Raw genomic sequence first — 19,424 nt, 5'->3', positions numbered from 1 at the left:
CGTTGTCGTCAAGAGATTTAACAAACCGCTTTAAATGAGAGAAGCATTCCCGTTCGGCATCAGAGGCTGGGCTTGAAATCAATAGCTTGCAAACCTTTTTCTGGTTTGGCTTTTTTGCTTTATAAAAACTCACCAAACTCTAAACAGTTTCAAATTGTTTAAAACGTTTCAGTTGCTTCAGGATCGGTGACCATGCATTAGCCACGTATTTTGGACGCTGTATTATTTCTTGATGAGCTGACTCCTCAATAATTTTTGGCATCGAGCTCTTTTTAATCACCCTGCGGCACTTGTAACTTGAAAGCACGTCGGCTACATCTTCGTCCAATGACGGGTCAGGGCATTTATCACTGATACTTCTTTTTAAAGTGTCACTTTCGTCCTTTGATATATATTGATGAAAACACTCTACTAGCCAATCCTTAGGAAGCGCGTCCTCCGAAAAAAGACAGGAAGCAATAAATGCACTGAACAAAGTAACAGGAAAATATCCAAAGTTAATAAATCCTGCAACAAGAATACGAGCAATACTTTTCCATTCACTCTGTTAGTAGTCATGACGTATAGCTGGGACTTTTTCGGGAGCACCAGTAGCCAGTGAGTTATAAAACTCTCTCCAAAATATGCTAAGCGCCTCTCGTTTTACACCAGAACCTCTTCCGTTTTCGATATCTCCTGCTTCGTCGATAAATACAATCTCAAGGCAACACGACAAAATACTTTCGTCCTTGAACGCAATAATCATGTCTGCTAAAACATTGTGGCGGTTAATGGCGATTTCCTTAACCAAACGATTGTTTTCATGAAGCTGATTACCACTGTACAATTCACCATCTGCATCAATGTTTACGTCTCCATCATCTTTCAAATCAAACAATATAGCACTTTTTACAATCACAAAAAACAAAGATTTTCATCAGGCATAAGTAACAAATTTATTTTTACAACACTTTTGGTAAAAGTGAGTGATTGATGTCTGCAGATAAAATTTATCACAGTTTAATAATATTAATAGTAGTACTAATAATAATAACAATAATACAAATAATGCAAGTACTAATTAGGATACTAATGGATAAATGCTAGGGTACTTGGGATACAATTAAAGATAACAGGCAAAAAATATTCAACTAGTTTGTATAGTTTCTTTGGCATACTCTATATAAATAAAAATAAAAATAATACTGATGATGATAATGATGATGATGATGATGATGATGATGATGAATATTGTGCAAGACTTTAGGAAGATATAAGGATACATTTAACTATTTGTATTTCAAACAACATTGTTTCAGGGGCTTAGTTGTTTCTATTATAAACTATTTAATGTAGTTGTGATTATTTGATTCCTTAACTGGGTCAATAACTTTAACAATGTCTGACTCATTTTATTTTCATATGCATGGAAACATCAGTTACCTTGTAAATCAAATGGTTCTTCCAAGTTTGTTTCAAACAATTCATACTGGTTGTTTTGCATTTCAGTAGAAGGTTCAGGATTGGTCATATCTGCAACAGCATCATCAAGCTGCTTATCATTAATGGCTTCATTTTGCTTCAAGGGTTCATCTATGACCACAGTAGCTTGATTTGTTTCTCCAAATTGAACTTGATTTGCTTGATAAATTACAATATATGAATAAGTGTTTATGACAAATACTGAAATATAGTCATCACACAATTTTGCTCCTTTCAATGTATTAAAAGCTTTATATTATATATTTTAATCTTTTTTCATCGCTAGAACATGTATATATACTGCTATAGATTTTTCAAGAGATTTTACTCCAAAACAATAAAAAAAGAATATTTTCTCAAATCCCACCTTGAAAATTGTTAGTTAAGATTTCATTAAGACTTGAATCATTTGATAACCTCCGTAATTCATCATTCTCAACATCGTCAAACACATTTTCTGGAAGACTATACCTTTTACGTTTTTCTTTATTTGTAGACTGATTTAGGATTTGTCTACATGGCCTAATATAAACTGGTTTGTTGTTGCTAAAGATTCTGTTGATTACAGAACCATTTAAATATTGACCTTGAGCTAATGCAGGTTTGAGAAGTGCAGTATGCCAGGCTGGAAAGTATGTCGTTTTTTGACGAGATCTCCGGTGCGCACTCTGAAATTACTGGTGTCCTGGTGTGCAAAATAAATTGTATGGTGCACTGGTGCGCATATGACGATCAAAGCATAATAATATTAAATTAATATTAAAATTAAACAAGCCTTAGATTAATATTATTTCGCCTAAAAAAAAAAAGAATATGTGAATAGAAGTTTAAAACTTAATGTGAAATTATTTTTTAAAGAATTTTACGTTCAATTTTAAACATTTTTGGGAAAACTTTTAGTCATGCATTGTTGCATGACCTGCATGACCGTTGGCATCACCACTGGCTATAATTTCATAAAGTCGGTGTTACCACTGTAGAAAGTAATATTAAATTACTGTTAGACTTATTTTATTGGTGGGTTTATTTTGGTATAATAAGTACATGGTTGGCATTTAGCACATTTGGACTTGGGATTAGGTTGTCTAACGGACAACTTGTAATCACGTTATCAATAAATGACTATATAAAAAGCAAGAGGCATTCACGCTTTTTAAAACCACATTTCGGTCCTCTCTGTTTTTTAACGTGCTCTGAAAATGACTTCTGAAATTGAGGAAGATGAGACAAACGAACTTGTCAATGTAAAATCGCCACAATCAGCTGAGGTGAGCATTGTCTTTTCATCATTTTGCAAATTGCTCTGAATTAATTCTAAGATTATTCTAAAGAAATACTAAATATCTTCATTTAGGAAAAATGGAGTGCCATATTTAGACGAAAACGACCATCATCATCTCTGAATGCCAATGCTCCACCGGAGAAGAAGGTGAAAAAAGATTAATGTGATCACACATATGTTTGCTATGACGGAGTTGAACTCACTCAAGGATTTATAGTTTTAAATGTGATATTTTTTCTTTTGTTTTTACTTTATCTGTACACTGTAAATGTATACTGTAATTGTAAATGCTTGTTGCCATTGTAAACTATTCAGCAAATACGCAAGAACTTAAACAAAGTTAACTACTGCGTTATTTCAGGAATACTCAGCACCGCATGCAACATTGAATTACCCTGCCACGCCCACAAATATGGCGAAATTTTGCCACGCCCAAATATGCCTGGTGTGCAATAATATTATTAAAAAAAATCTCCGGTGTGCAGAAGACATACTTTCCAGCCTGGGCAGTATGGACAGCATGCACAATCTCAATTTCCACGTCATCAGGCAGGGTTCCTTGAAAAGCTTGGCGTATTTCAAGTTCTACGTCAATGTCAGTCCACTCTTTGTGAAATTCAAACTCCTTGACGAGGTACATTCTTGTCATCTGTACCTGATAGTAAGATAAGATCACGCAAGAATGGCCCAGTACTAACTTTTTTCGTTTTAGAACATTTTCTCCGATGATTTGATCTCATAGTTGACCGTTGGTCACCGAAATATCTTCTGGTATTGTAGGAAGGAGTTGCCAGGTGTGAAGAGGAAGCTGTGACGGATGCATGATTTGTGCAGTGCGACTGCGTTGTATTACTTGGTTGATTTACTTCCATACCTGATGATGATGAATGTTGTCCAAACGTCTTTCTTACTTCATTCTCAACAGAGTCGTAAACGTCAACACTAGCATAGTTATTGGAAGATGCCTCGGTACTTGCCAAGGCATCCGACAATTTTTCGATACGGTTAAATATTTGCGAAAGTATCTCTTTTGCGCCTGATGAAGATTCAGTCGCCATATTGTTTCTAATGCGCCTATAAACGCGGAAAAAATTGGTGCGAAAAAAATTTCGACTGCCATAAAAATTCTCGACTGTAAAAAAAATTAATCTCGACTCCAATAAAATTCTCGACTGTAAAAAAAAATCTTGACTCCAAAAAAATTCTCGACTGTAAAAAAAAATCTCGACTCCAAAAAAATTCTCGACTGTAAAAAAGAAAATCTCGACTACTTTTGTCCACTATGGCTTTCCATAACTCCCACTATAGATTTTACTACTTTGTTTAGATAGGTAGCTTGTAATGCATGGTAGAGTTAGTATAAATAAAAAACCATAAGAATTCACTTCTGCTGATGAACTTATGTACACGTAGCTACTTTGTTTCTATCCCAAGCTAACATACTGTGCTCAATGCAGTTGTAACTATTTTTGTAATATGGAAACAAAATAATTATGTATTTCTTGTGAATTATTGTGTTGTATATTTAACTTCTAACATCAATATATTGGTGGAATTTTAGCGTCCTCTAATCATAACACAAGCGATAATTAAATCAACAATCTCATAAAAAATATGCAACACTATGTATAGTAGGATGGCTATTTATGTCCATCTTTTCTTTGTCTGTTTCTCAGCTCCCAATTACAACAAAATCTCGAACACTACACCTTCTCTAAATAGAAATCATTCTAAAGTTATGGTTACAACAAATCAAATTAATCCATCTGCTCATTTAAACGATGGTATGTTGGTATATTATATTAAAATAAATTATGTCTGCTTTAATAGTTCTTTTTTATGGTAATTTTATCCAAACCGCTAGTTTGCAAAAACGAGGGTAAAATGACAGTTGAAGTTGTGAGGTTGCCTTTTTTGAAATGAACAACCGTGAGCACGATCTATCGACGAACTGTCATGAACTGAACATCCAATGAAATTTGTCTGAATTAAATTTTAAGTAAAAGGCCTTAAGTTAACTTTATGAGATTGATTTAATGACTCATTTACCTGAAAGTTAAGTGCTAAACTGTTAATTATACACATTATTTTAGAGTTCGGACAAAAAGCAATCTTAATAATAGTCATCAGCTTTTTGGCTATTCTTGCAATTACTGGAATTAAAGGACGTTTTTATAGTAAATACGTATATGTCTAAACCTCTCTGGATTGACAGGTCAAAGGTCATTAAAGGTATGTCTTTTTGGTCAAGGGTTTCAGGTCAAAGGTCATATTATCTGTGGCATAGCCGGGCAGCCATCTGGCAAATTTGGTCGCCTAATGCTTATGTGTTTACCACATGATGTTGACTTACTGTGGAAACAATAGATTTCTAAGGAAATAAATGACGACATTGTTCTGAAGTTTACAGTGATGAATTTTACTATATTATATTATGAGAACATACAAAATGTGACGGTATTACGCGTCAGTTAGTATAGTTACATACCATGCATGTATGTAATAAATTTACGCACCGAGACAAGGATGCAGTTTCACTTTCTTACTGGAAAGCAACGAAAAAATGAAAAAATGCGCTATTTTATAAGCTTGCTACTTTTGCAGACTAATGTTAAAGTTTGTATTTTGAAATTTTTCCGGTCATTCACATATGAGTTGGAAAATTAAAACGCCACGATTACGAAGACATGTTAAAAGTAAACTTTGAGTCATTGCACCAAAATATCTTTGGCATAGTTTTAATTAGAAAATATGTAAAACAGCCCATGACCAGAAATAAAGTCCATGTATATACACGACTATATTATGACCATAATATTTAGGTAAATCATGAGACTTGGTGGTTTTCACACAAGTCTTATCAAAGTCAGTTGACTTCATTATATTCTTCTTGGGCAAAAGATTGCCAAGATTTATTGCTTAAAGTCAAGGGAACATTCTCTGAAGCTTGGGTGGAATATGAAAATGTACAACTTTGTTGGCTCCAACTTCAAGAGTACATTCTAATCATGTGCATGGATAAAACATGATAATGAAGATTTCCTGTAAGCATCAACAACTTCATATAAACTGTTTTGTTAATAAACAGAATTTGAGCTAAGTTGCTGAAACTTGACTAGAATAATATCCATACGCAACCTCCTACATTTTAGTTTCGCGATCTGTAACGATAAGACAGATTCTGTTTGGTTTTGGGTTGATCTTTCATGTTTCAGTGCAATTTGTACGATTTTTTGCGCATTTTTAGTTAGTCTAATAGTACATTAGTAGGTAGTTGACTTGTATGTGATAACACGGTTGTGTTTCACCAAATTGTGTTCCTGGCTTAATCATGTGATGATATCATTCATCTCATTGATAACTAGGCAGTGCAACATTGCTCATTTGCTATAATTCAACCAATGGGTTTACTGCTAACAACCCACGTGACTCAATTTATCATGTTTCCAACGTTAATAAACATGAGCTACCAAGTGCGGAGAAGTGGCAGTCTAGTGGATGTCGTAAAGTACCAATTAATAAATTCATTGAATTAGATTGAGCTTCGAAGCAACTTTCATATATTATTTCTTTAAAAGGTGAACTTTAGAATTTTTCTTTGAATAATCATGTGATAAATACCCTTCTACGGCTGATTATGTATGTCATTGCCTTCAATTCAATGTCAACGGTAAAAAGAAGCTTGCATTTCAAATAAATATTGGTGATGATGTTACCACTGAATTATAATTCTTAATAAGCTAATCGTGTTCGTTTTTATTGCTGAAAGTATGCTTTGCTACTGGCTTTCAAGGTAGGTAATTTTAATCAGGACAATGAATAGCAAATTAACAAGGAAGGTCGTGGGAAACGTTTCACTTTAGTGCATTTTGATTTAACGGACGATCAATGTTTTTTAACGTTAGTGTTTTGTTAAACTATTCGTTGCAGCTTACATAGTCAACCGAACTAACCGCACCATGCCACATGATTGGGCTAGATTAAGAATTGAGAGCGATAAATATTTACGTAACTGTCTACATCTTAAAAATTTATGTTTAAATGTTCCCCCAGTTATTCTAAACCCCTATGAACCAAATTAAGAAAGAGTTATTTTCTTCATTGGTTAGAGTTAGTATTTGTTACAATATGAGTACAGATTAAATATGATCCCTTCATAAGCCTTCAATAACAATTGAGTAAACTGACTACCATATTTTGCATGCAGCAATGCCTGCAGTGGCATTGTTGAGTTAAACTTCATGAGCAGGCTGATAGCCGTTACATTTTTTGTTATTTGAAGCCTGACCAGTAAAGCTGTGATGTATAATAAGTACGATGTATAACTATAGTTGAACATTTAAAGTATATTATTTGTGAATAGTGTGTGTAATTTCCATAAAGCGTATATGTCGTTTACTTAAAAAAAATTCAGCACGCTGTGTCAACTTGCTAATATGTAAAAAAAACGTCAACGGATTTTTTTGTTAGTCTTCCGGAAATCTCACCAACATATTGCAATCTTTGTCAAGCGAGCGTAATTTGCATGGTCATGAATAAGCTGCTCGATTTATCAATATCAAATATCAGGCTTGTAAGCTGTAGATTTAAAAAGTACACACACTTTTTAATTTTGAAAATTAGATACACATAAACGCTTGTTATTATTCGAATATTATTCCTCAGCGGCCGGTTGCACAAAGCCTGGATAGCGTTATCCATTGGATAGCAAAAATTTTTAAACTTGTAAAAATGGTGTTTATATTTTTCATACGAGAAAAAAATTTCTTAATCTTCGAAACAATGTTTTTATTTCTGTGATCGTTCAGTTCGAATCTTATACTTTTTTTAAATTTTTTATAAAAGTGTAAAAAACTTGCTATCCAGTAGATGACGCTATCCTGGCTTCGTGCCACCGCCCCTTGAAGCATAGACAACTGATCGAGTACGCTTTGGAGATAACAGACATTAGGAGAAAAGACTTGCATTCAATGACGTAACGTTTGGCCATGCAACCTTACACAATCAACCGAACTGACTTCAACACACCACTTTATTTGGCTAGATAAAGAATTGAGAGGGATAAATGTTTACGCAATTGTCTTTATCCATGTGTACAGTATATAAACATTTATGTTTAAATGTACCCCCCTTCATTCAAAACCAGTTAAACCACTATGAACCAACTAAAGAAAGAGTTATCTTCTTTATTTGTTAGAGTTAGCACTTGTTGCAATATATGTTTGGATTTAATTAGATCCTTCCCATAGTATTCACTGACAATTTAAACTACAGAAATCAAAGGCATAGTCGAACAGCACAAGTAGGCTGGTAGTCGCAATTCTGAATTAACATTTTTTTTTTTTTTTCATGCATACGTATATAGCAAGAATCACGTGATATTGCGTCAGTATCGGCCCGACAAGTCGTTTTGTGTAAACGTAAACGTACCTTAAAACTAACCTCATCTGAAATCCTTCTTTCGCTCATCAAACTTGTCTTTTTGTCTGTGACTCTTGCCATTATGCTGTACGACATACACATGTTTTTTGATGGAACTAACTTTAACACTTTCAATTCTTTTTCTTAGCTTGAAGACAATTAAGTTTTTGAGCAACGGAATAAAAGATTTATCTATGTTTACACATCCAGTTTCGAAATATTTCTTTGGTGTGTTTTTTGTGAAGTTTGTGTACGCGAATGGCAGTTTAGTAAGATCGGGTAAGACACAACTACTGGCATTCCATCGTTTATACTTATGTTTGTTACTTATTCCCTTATTCTTCAGCAGTTCCGACAACTTTTCTCCGACAATTTTCTAAATGTTCATTAATTATTTTTATCTCTTTTTAGATTCATGTCGCATAACTACGACACCTCAAAATTACTTTGTTTATGCTCCTTTGGGGTCAAACTTGACTCTTAGTTTTTCGTATGATTGTAAAGGAAATATAAGCTGGCCTGAGGATTATTCCGTAACATGGTCGGCTAATAAAACTATAATTTGCTCTATGATTTTTCATGGTTTGTTGATAAGAATAACTAACAAAGTTGACGATTCATATATGAATTCCACCTTCTCAAGCATAACTATAAATAACATCTCCATTAAATACAACCGATGGCAAGTCTTGGCTGAACTATTTATCATGGACAATCACAAAATGAGAGTTGATCTTCCTACTTATTATTCACGAATCACAATTTTAGTTACAGGTCAGTGTTTGTTACTTCGCGCCTTCCGCACAGTGGAGGTACAAAATGATGTCTGCACTGTCACGGACCATTCATATCATCTGCAAATCTTTTTTTATGACTGTGTTAGAGCATTATTGTGCCGTTTTCTGATCAAAAATTTACCACTCGATAATCATGTCAAATGATTTCCATTTAAATAGATCTTTTTATTAATGAATTATTTATAATTCAACAGAATTACAAGAAAGAAAAAATGCACGAATCAAACCGAAGTTGCAACAAGCCACATTACTTTTATTTGTCTATGGTCTCACATGGCGCTGTTAGCACTCGATTACTTAATTTCTCTGTACGTTTTGTTAGAAGTAATTAGCATCGTGTCAGTCGTATAAATGAAGATTTAGAGATATGCAACTTTTCCCACCAACAGTTTTGACAATACCAAATTTGTGTATATGATTAACAGTATATTTATTTGAAAATATGATCCATTCACCAAATCACTTCATTTTATGAACAGCCAAAGCCCCAAAATCCAGTGGCGTCAGTTCAACTAGGCTGCCCGCTGTCATTTTAGGTTTAGGTGTCCCTCACCCCTGAGTGCCCACTGCGTCTAATTCTGACAACTAAGCAACATAAACATTTTCTTAATAATCCTTAGTAGAACACAATACTAACTGGTTTTCAATTCATATGCTGAAAAAAAACATTTGTAGAACTTTCCACTTACTACCGTAAACACGATTTCAGTAATGACTTTCAATGAAAAATATTCAATGCGTTAACTAGGCTAAATATAAACTTACTTTTTTATCTTTATTTTTATAAATAACACCGTCCAGGTTACCCCCTTTGCAAACTAAATGCTTGGGTGTCCATGGCTCTGCCCACCCAGAGCTCATAGGAGAGTAAAAAATAAATATTGATATTTAAAAAAGATGCTAAGTGCCCTTGAAATGTGAATGAAAATAGTCGATATTTCTGTATTAAATGCGCCAGGAACTCTCCCAGTTTAAAAGATTTGCATTTTGATTCTGTTTTAGAAATGCTCTGACACATGCATGCCAAAACTTTTTCATTCTTCTCATTCAATTTAAACTGAAAAATGTTTTATTTTTTATATTTTTATAGCTGCATCTTCCAGCAGCCTGGTTACTTCATGGATAAAAGGTAAAGTCATATTTATGACAAAAGTGAGTCTATACGTTGTAGCTGTATCAAGAAATTAAATATGTATCTATGTATGTATCAAAAAGTGGAAAGAAAGTTATTTTTTACCATCAAACAAAAATGTACGAGCAGTTCTTGTCATCGTACACGTTGCATTGCATACATTTTTTGTTACTTCTTTAAACCGTTAATAGACTTTCTTGTTGGGAACAACGTTGGAATTTTGTCTGATGGAAAAAAAATGTACGGTTGATGGATGGCCATTTGCAGGCTCTATTAAAAAACGAATCGTACCACTTGATCTATTAAGTATATAACCAAAGCCGAGGTCAAGGAGCAGAAAATAATTACTTGTTTTTCTGTGTTCACTCATTGCATAAACAATAGATGTCTAAAGAAATGAATAATGATGTTGTTTAAAAATTTACATTGTTGAAACGACCGAAACTTGCTGGCTCGCTATGCTACTGTTTCAGTCGCATATAAATTGAATTGTAATATTTACTTCTGTTGACTAAGTTTTTGTCGTCTCATATGTGAAGACGCCAGTACTTCATGTTTGTATATGTATAGTGATGTACTAAAACTGCTTTTCGTAGTTATTAACTTGTTTACAGTTTTGCTAATTTGTTAATGGTTTCTAGAATCATTAATTTCGTTGTCAGGGGAAGTTACTTCATTATTGGTCAATACGATGTCGTGTTGTAACGGTATGTAAGAGAATTGATGGCTTATATATTTATATTAAATAAATTGGTAGTACTGGGAAGAGTCAATTTTTCAAAAAATAGAGGTAATAGTCCCACTCTGTTGAAATTTTTTATGTATCACATAACTTATTACGCATGTGATTAATATAGTGGCAGCCAGTAACTTGCATTTTCCGACCAATAGGAGGGCAGAGATGACTATCCACGGCCAGTAATCTAATTAAATATACAGCACCAGGTTGTGCAGTGAAGTGGGAATAGCGTTGCTGTGACGGATAATCCAAATCTTCTGAAAATTTTTTTCTATGACTATGTTAGGGCATTTGTGTGCATGTTTTTCTGATCAAACTACCAGCACTCGATAAAGCATGTCAAATGATTGCCAGTGATAATGTTATTTAATATAATTTTTTTATATAATTTTGCGGTGCCTAACAAAAAAAAGCATGAATTAAAAGGTAATTTACGTTTATTTGTCTTTAATGTCATATGGCGCTTCTATAGCACTTTGCATGACGTTTCTAGAAGTAATTAGCCTCTTGGGAATGTAGACAGCCTGCTTTTCCATCGGCCTGTTTATTCCACCAACAAAGTTTTGACAGGCAATATCAAATCTGTATATATTATTCACAGTATATTCAGAGAAAAATATGATTGACTCTCCAAATGGCTTCATTTTATGAACAGTTAAAATCGGCAACGATTGTGGTAATATAATTTCGTTTGAATGATTGTTTGTTGATATTTGCCTTTAACCGTTTAACGCATTCAGTGTCAAACAAAGATTTATACGACGATTTTAAAATCAATGTTAAGTAAAACATTTCGGAGTTTTTTGAGATCTGCACGTTTGTAATTGATGATCATGAATTGTAAAAATATACATTGATATTTTAAAAAAGGGATGCAAACTGCACTTGAACAATAAGTGAAATAGTCGATTTTTCTATATTTCTAGCGCCAGAAACCATCGCAGTTTAGTTCTTAGTATTTTTATTCATAAACATTGCATTTTGATTTTGTTTTGGAAATGCTGCATGCGTATATAGTTGTGCATGCATAACAAAAAAGTTTTCTTTAAATTTAAATTTGAAAGGTTTATTTTATTCATTTTTATAGCTACATATACTTCCAGCAGCCTGATTACTTCATGGACAAAAGGTAAAGTCATATTTATGATAAAAGTGTGTGTCTATGTTGTCATATAAATTAAGAAATTAAATATAGCTACTTCATTATATAGGCGGTATGTCTGGTTCTTTGCAAGCCCAAAACTCTGTTGAACCAAAATTAGGATCATCTATGTTGCCAACACCTTCTTTAATGGCCTCAACAATGTATCGATCAGAAAGTGGTTAGAGAATATAATTTTACAATAAATGTACAAGCAGTTGTAGTCTTCGCGCATGTTGTCTAATTTGCGTTGCGCACATTTTTGTTTATTTGTTTCATTCATCAATATATGCTTTATTATCTAAGCTTTATTATCTTGGTAACAACGTTAAAATTTTGACTGATGCCGGTCAATGTAGGGTTGGTAAAGGTGGTATGAATGAAAACTAAAAAATTCACTTCAGCTGATAAATTTATGTACACGTAACTACTTTGTTTCTATCCAATGCTGAAATACTGTGATCAATGCAGTTGTAACTATTTCTATCATTTCGAAACAAAATAATATTGTTGTGAATTATTTTGTTGTATATTTACCTTCTTACATCAATATCTTGATGGAATTTTAGCGTCCTCTAAAAGGAGCTGCACGCTATCATCATCACCAACGATGTCCTCATTTACAAAGGGTAGGACATTTTGCTAACAGTGAAGTATAAAGAATTTCGAATTTTCTTTATTTCAATAACTTACTGAGCTCTGAGAAAAGGCTCACAAAACCTTGAGAAGTTTCCTAATAAATTACTATCTTAGCAAATATAACAAATCAATATTCTGGCACAATAATTTGTCACTATATGTCATTTTAAGGATGAATTTTTATCTCACCCTACAATTGCTTTCTCCCTACAATAGCTTTAGGTTTTTATAACTGGAAGGCTAGTTGTATCCTAGTCTTTATGCTTTATTTATATACGACTTTCCATCAGCATTTGATTACAACAAAATCTCAACGACGACGTCACATGTAGAAAAAATTCAGTCGACAGTTATGGTTGCACCAAATCAATCTGTTCATTTAAATGATGGTATGTTGGTATATTATATTAACATAAATTATGTCTGCTTTAGTTGTCCGTTGTTATCTTGATAAAACACCTTTGCAAAATGTCAGTTGAAGATGCAAGGTGTTGCTCAGTTGGTTATTTTTTGTGCAACATGATGGAATTTTAATTTAACATAAAAAACATCAACGAATCAGCTGGTAATGGGCTTGGACCTTTCTTGAAAAAAGTTGTATACACATACTCTCTGTACAAAAAGTTTGAAGAGAATTGAGCTTTTAAAATGCCGACTTGTAGTATATCGAGATTCACGTTCTACTTTTGTAGAAACGCCCTTTTGCGTTGATCTGTCATTAAACACGTTTATTGTTTCCAAAAATAAGTGTTGGGGATGTTAAAAACAGACTAATCAAAACAGTATTATCACGCAGTACAACAAATGACAGATGTAGGCTCCCACATATTTGACTGTTATTTTACATCTTATTATTCCTTAAAATGACTTTGGTATCGTGTTGTAACGTTACCAATTTGCACAATAAAAGAGTTTTAAATTAACAAATGGATAACATTTAACCGTTGTCAATACAGTAGTAGATACACATGTATAACGTCATTTGTAATCAGAACTAAAAAAGTGTTCACGAGCCGCCGTTTTATCTAATAAAATCGAAAAAATTCCCAAACTAAACTGCTAACAGTTTGTTTTCTTTGTTCCCCAACACTTGAAAAATTGAAAAGTCTTGATTTTGCAAATATCACGAGTACATGATCTAATAGGATTGAAGAAATGGTATTGACTGGTATTGAGTGGATTAGTCACGTGATTAAATGCGATTAGCTAACACATGAACAAACATTGGCTAATCAATTTTGTTAAAATTTTGTTAACGACAGTTTTTCAGCAGTTTTACAAATCATCGTTTACAAACGGGGTTTTTTCTTTTCTTTTTGCTCGAATACGTCTATTGCTTCAACTCGGTATTTTTAATGTCTTCATTTGCCCATTCTAGGATAAACTTAGGTAAATATTCCAGCAATTTCGCCGTTCGTTTGTCATTTAAATACAAGAAATTTCTGTGACGTTAATTCTTTGCGTATGTCCACTTATGGATCATAGCTCTCGACCAATGAAATTTCTCAAATTCTTATGGTTATTATTTAATTTTTGATAGATCAGTACCCAGTCTCAGATGAAAAGCAACGAGTTATATGGACGTGGATATTTATATGTTTTAGTGCTGTGATTATCGTGATTATAAGCATAACATTGCTTACTGTATACATTTGGAAGATTTTACGATATACTAGGCACTCGGTTGTATGTTGGTTGTTATATTAAATTAGACAGGTGTGTCTTATATGTTTAATATTTATGCCTGGTCCCTTAATAAATTTAGTTGTGTTTTAGTACCGATAACATTGCGCTCTTGATGAAAAGATTCTGTAACTATAAAAAGATTATTTCAATTTTGACATTAAAACCATGGGATTTTCTTTTGAAATTGTACCGGCATATTGTCTGGCCTTGTGTGTGTGTGTGTGTGTGTGTGTGTGTTTTGAGTTTGGAAATGAAGCAAATTCGGGTAAAAAAGTAAAGGTATATTACGCTATTCATGTATATCGTAAGTACTTCTAACTTTTGGGTTTGGAATGGAGAATTGACATTAAAAATAATGGTTCCATAATTATATGTTTGTAAATGATGATCGTCCAGGTTAATAAAGTCCTGAGAAGGACTGTTTTTGATGTTGTTGACTGACGTTTCGACAACCTTAGCGGTAGTCATCTTCAGAGTCAAATGAGGAGTAAACGTCAGGTTAGCCGTATTTATTGTCTGGTTCTTAGGTCATTGTATTGTGTGTACAGGAAATGTGCAGGAAATGTGTATTGTCATTGTGGATTAGTGTGAAGTGAAATATTTTATTTTTAGTTGTGATGTGTGATTTAGGTGTGACGTTTTTAGTTGTAATGTGTGGGTGTCAATTGTGTATTGTCATTGTGAATTAGTTTGAAGTGTAATGTTTTTAGTTGATCGTTTTTTTGTATTGTGAATAAGTCGTTTGTAAGGTGCCGGTAATTGCTGTGATCTGTTCAGGGGGGTTTGTTCCAAGTTGGTATACCAACTTTCTAATGTAAGCCGTTGTCTATAGTCAGTACTGTAAATGATGCATTTTGCCGAGTCCCAGTCAATGTTGTGCTTTGTGATTCGGTGATGTTCGGCAATGTGATTAGTTTTGTCTTGTTTCTTAGTAGCTCGTTTGTGCTCAGTAAGTCTTATGTTTAAGTTCCTGCCAGTTTCCCCGATATAGGAGGCGTGGCAGTCGGATGATGACTTCCATACTCACATCAACAAACAGAACAGCCACATACAATTTACCAAAGATGTCGAAGAAAACGGAACTCTTCCTTTTCTCGACTGTTTGGTAAAACATGACAATCAAAAACTAGGAACAACAGTTCATCGCAAGCCAACACATACTGACCGACTACTAGACCAATCATCTTACAACCCTACATCACACAAAGCCACCACAATCAGAACATTAACAAGACGTGCACAAATCATATGTGATTCACCGGACGCTCTACAAAACGAAAACAACTATCTCAAACGTGTTTTTGACAAAACAACTATAACTTGACTTTATCAAACGCAACACTTACAAACCCAACGAACCCAACGAAACGAACAACTCAGTGACAACAGCAACGATACCTTACATCAAAGGTACGTCTGAGACTATCTCGCGTATCTTACGACCATACAACATACGTGTCGCACATAAACCAATCACAACATTACGACAAGTACTAACGAACATAAAGGACAAAGAACAACCCAACGAACGACAAGGTGCAGTTTACAAAATAAACTGCTCCGACTGCCACGCCTCCTATATCGGGGAAACTGGCAGGAACTTAAACATAAGACTTACTGAGCACAAACGAGCTACTAAGAAACAAGACAAAACTAATCACATTGCCGAACATCACCGAATCACAAAGCACAACATTGACTGGGACTCGGCAAATGGATCACTTACAGTACTGACTATAGACAACGGCTTACATTAGAAAGTTGGTATACCAACTTGGAACAAACCCCTGAACAGATCACAGCAATTACCGGCACCTTACAAACGACTTATTCACAATACAAAAACGATCAACTAAAACATTACACTTCAAACTAATTCACAATGACAATACACAATTGACACCACACATTACAACTAAAAACGTCACACCTAAATCACACATCACAACTAAAAATAAAATATTTCACTTCACACTAATCCACAATGACAATACACATTTCCTGCACATTTCTGTACAACAATACAATGACCTAGAACCAGACAATAAATACGGCTAACCTGACGTTTACTCCTCATTTGACTCTGAAGATGACTACCGCTAAGGTTGTCGAAACGTCAGTCAACAACATCAAAAACAGTCCTTCTCAGGACTTTATTAACCTGGACGATCATCATTTACAAACATATAACGATACTCCCGGGTTCAAACCATTTACTTGGTTCCATAATTGTTCCTCCCATGTTATGGTTGGATGTATTAAGAAAATAGAAAAGATTGAAAATATTGGGATCATAGTGTTTCTATTTTCAACAATCTTAGGTTTGTCTCGAGGTACTGACTTTTTTTTAAGAATGTATTCACTAATGCCTGTGAATCGACATTTTAGCTAACAGAAAGTTCGCAATACCTTTATCTTTCAACTATAATGTAAATTGACTCGCAGTCACAGACTTCTTCTGAAAGACTTCATAGAATCCGATTCTTATTTCCATTGTGTGTGACATTAATTCTGCCGTTTTCTTATTGATAAACCAATTGAAAATGTTGTAAGTATTTGGAACTTTAAAATAAACACAATAAAAGGCGTGCGGTGATTGGTCTATAGCCGTGTTTGCATTAGCCTGTGAGCTCTGAGCTCAACCAAAAAAATCAATTACTCAAAGAGAATTTTTAAATCAATCATGAATATATTTTATAGGACAAAATAAAAAATTCCGTTTTAAATTTGTTTGTTTTGCATTATTGTTATTTTATAAAAGAAATAAAAGATATTTTTCGTGTTTGTACAAGCTTATGCAAGCCTTGGAGACTATTATGAGCAGTGGCGTAGCCAGCCCACAAGTTTGTTCGTCCTACGTTAATTTTTCTGTTTTCACTCACTGTAGAAACAGTAGATTTCTAAAGAAATAAATAATGGTAATGATCAAAAATTTACATAGCACGACTATTGCGGGCTGGTTACGTCACTATTTATGAGAACTCTCGAGCAGGTGCAACTTTCGGCCTCGGGCTTGCACTGATCCGCTTTTGAGTTCTGGCAAAGGTCCAGTGGCGTGGTGGCATAGTTTTACTGCGGTGGCCAACACAAATTTTGCGCCCTTTCACCTTTTCTTATAGCTATTTTCAAGTATTTCAGTTATTTTTATTTTATAAAACACAAACATGAATCTTCATAAAAAGGAAAGTAACTTAAAAACCAAGTATTATCAAGCAATTATATGTCTGTTACGTTATTTGTTTTTCATAGAAAAATATATTTAGATTAATGCCTTTGCAAGCGTTGGGGAGGTTTTCCCAAGTAAAGTTATGATTCTATCTTTGTCGATAGAAAGGAGAGTTTCCCTTTCAACTTCCATTAAAAGCAATGATTCCAGGCTCCTGTACCATCGTAGATCGAATCGTCGTTTTACTCTCTTCAGCGAAGAAAAAGAACGTTCAGCAGTTGCTGAGCTAATGGGTATGGCCACTGCAATTGAATAAACTTTGCATAATGTTGGGTATGCGTCGACTAAATGGTACTTTGGAAAACAAAGCAGCTTCAAGGCATCTAAGAATGACGGAGGACATTCTCGGTAATTGACGCATTATTCGAATGCTTACTTATGTCAGTATCAGAATGATTTTCGTCATCATCATCACCATCACCATCATCAATAGTTTCAAAGTTCTGCTCATTATGATCATGGTCACTTTGAGTTATAAACTGAGAACAGTGAAATTTTTTAAATGTTTCTGCAAAGCTTAAAAGTTCAGTAGCGCATCTTTGGGAATCTATCTTATACACATCACAAAAGGCTTTCACTGCAGATTGAAGATCGTGAGATGTCTTGTACTAGCTCGAGAGCTCGTCAAATTGATTGGGTGCGAATAAAGCAAATGATATCATTAGTGGTCGATTCTTTTCAAAACGATTCTTCATTGAAGATTGAATGGAATCTAGCACTTTATAAAATGTGTCTCGCCTCCATTGTGCTTTTGGTGAATCTGCCAAATCATCTCTGGCTTGTTCTCCGTCCATTGGTTGTCGACGACGAGGTCGTGTAGACCTCCATTCGACATCTAACGCAAAAGAATCGAACATTTCAATGATTTTTCTGGTTTGTCACGTATGATTTGAATTCTAGTTGAGCTATCAACCATATCCATTGCTTTTCCAAAGTCAGCATTTACGCTCTGTAGATATCGACTTAAAGGTCCAGTAATTCCAAAATTTCTTGAAAAGACAGGCAGTCGCAACAAATTGCTTTGTCTGAAAAGCTGCTTGCAATCCATTTGCTGTTGCTCGCTGACTTTCAGTGAACGATCTTTCCTCAGCTACTTTTTGGAGCACTCACATGATGCACTCGAACCTCAAAAGAAATACGTTTAGACAAAATTCTCTTGCATTCCGTCGAACTGTATTAAGACGTTTAATCGAAAAAATTTTGAAGTTTTCATTCTTTTGAACCAATTGAAACAATTCGTGTACTTTATGAAAATTATTAAAGAGAACGTGCAGTTTTTCGAGAGAGTCAAAAAGAGTAATGACATCAATAGCAACACAAGCTGAATCGGATAAGACGAGATTTAGCGTATGCGCATAGCAGTGAACAAAGATGATGTGGTTTCCGATTTTCTCTTTTATAATTGCCTGCAAACCATTATAACATCCGCTCATAGTGGATGCTCCCCTCATACGTTTGGGCAACAAGTTTTTCAAATGAAACTCCATGCAATTGTAATATTGTTGTAATAGCAGTGTAAAGGTCATGTGCAGTTGTTCCAATTGCTTTTTGGCATGACAAAACGTGTTCAGAACACTCGCCAGTTTCATTAACAAGCCTTACGCATATACTCAATTGCTCTGTATGAGTTATATCGGGTGTTGCATCAGCAATCAATGCCCATGCTTTGCAGTTGCGTATTTTTTGTACAATTACAGAAGATATTTCTTTACCAATGATATTGATTAACTTATTTTGAATATCGTTGCTCAAAAACGTTAGCCATGAGCCACGTCCTTTGATTCCTTTTTCATCAGTTTTACCACCATCCTTTGTCGATTGCTTCACTTGGTGATCACGAACTTTCTCAAGATGCTCATTGATTGGTTGATCGTACTCTGACAATAATTTAAGCGTTTCC

General features: G+C 34.3%; 1 protein-coding gene across 1 annotated transcript in view; it reads left to right on the top strand.

Annotated features, from left to right (window-relative positions):
* Positions 1 to 17,754, top strand: part of LOC124440514 — a 39,530-nt gene extending 21,776 nt beyond the window's left edge. The window contains exons 7-10 of the mRNA XM_046990906.1: positions 12,543 to 12,602; positions 12,903 to 13,001; positions 14,153 to 14,298; positions 17,629 to 17,754. Of these exons, the coding sequence (XP_046846862.1) occupies positions 12,543 to 12,602; positions 12,903 to 13,001; positions 14,153 to 14,298; positions 17,629 to 17,754 (431 nt within the window). The remainder of the gene's footprint in view (positions 1 to 12,542; positions 12,603 to 12,902; positions 13,002 to 14,152; positions 14,299 to 17,628) is intronic.
* The last annotated feature ends 1,670 nt before the right edge of the window (positions 17,755 to 19,424 follow it).

Source organism: Xenia sp. Carnegie-2017, unplaced genomic scaffold, assembly GCF_021976095.1.
Source record: "Xenia sp. Carnegie-2017 unplaced genomic scaffold, XeniaSp_v1 HiC_scaffold_2, whole genome shotgun sequence".
NCBI lineage: Eukaryota > Metazoa > Cnidaria > Anthozoa > Malacalcyonacea > Xeniidae > Xenia > Xenia sp. Carnegie-2017.
The sequence above is the reverse complement of the archived record's forward strand: the minus strand, read 5'-3'. Positions and strand labels throughout refer to the sequence as shown.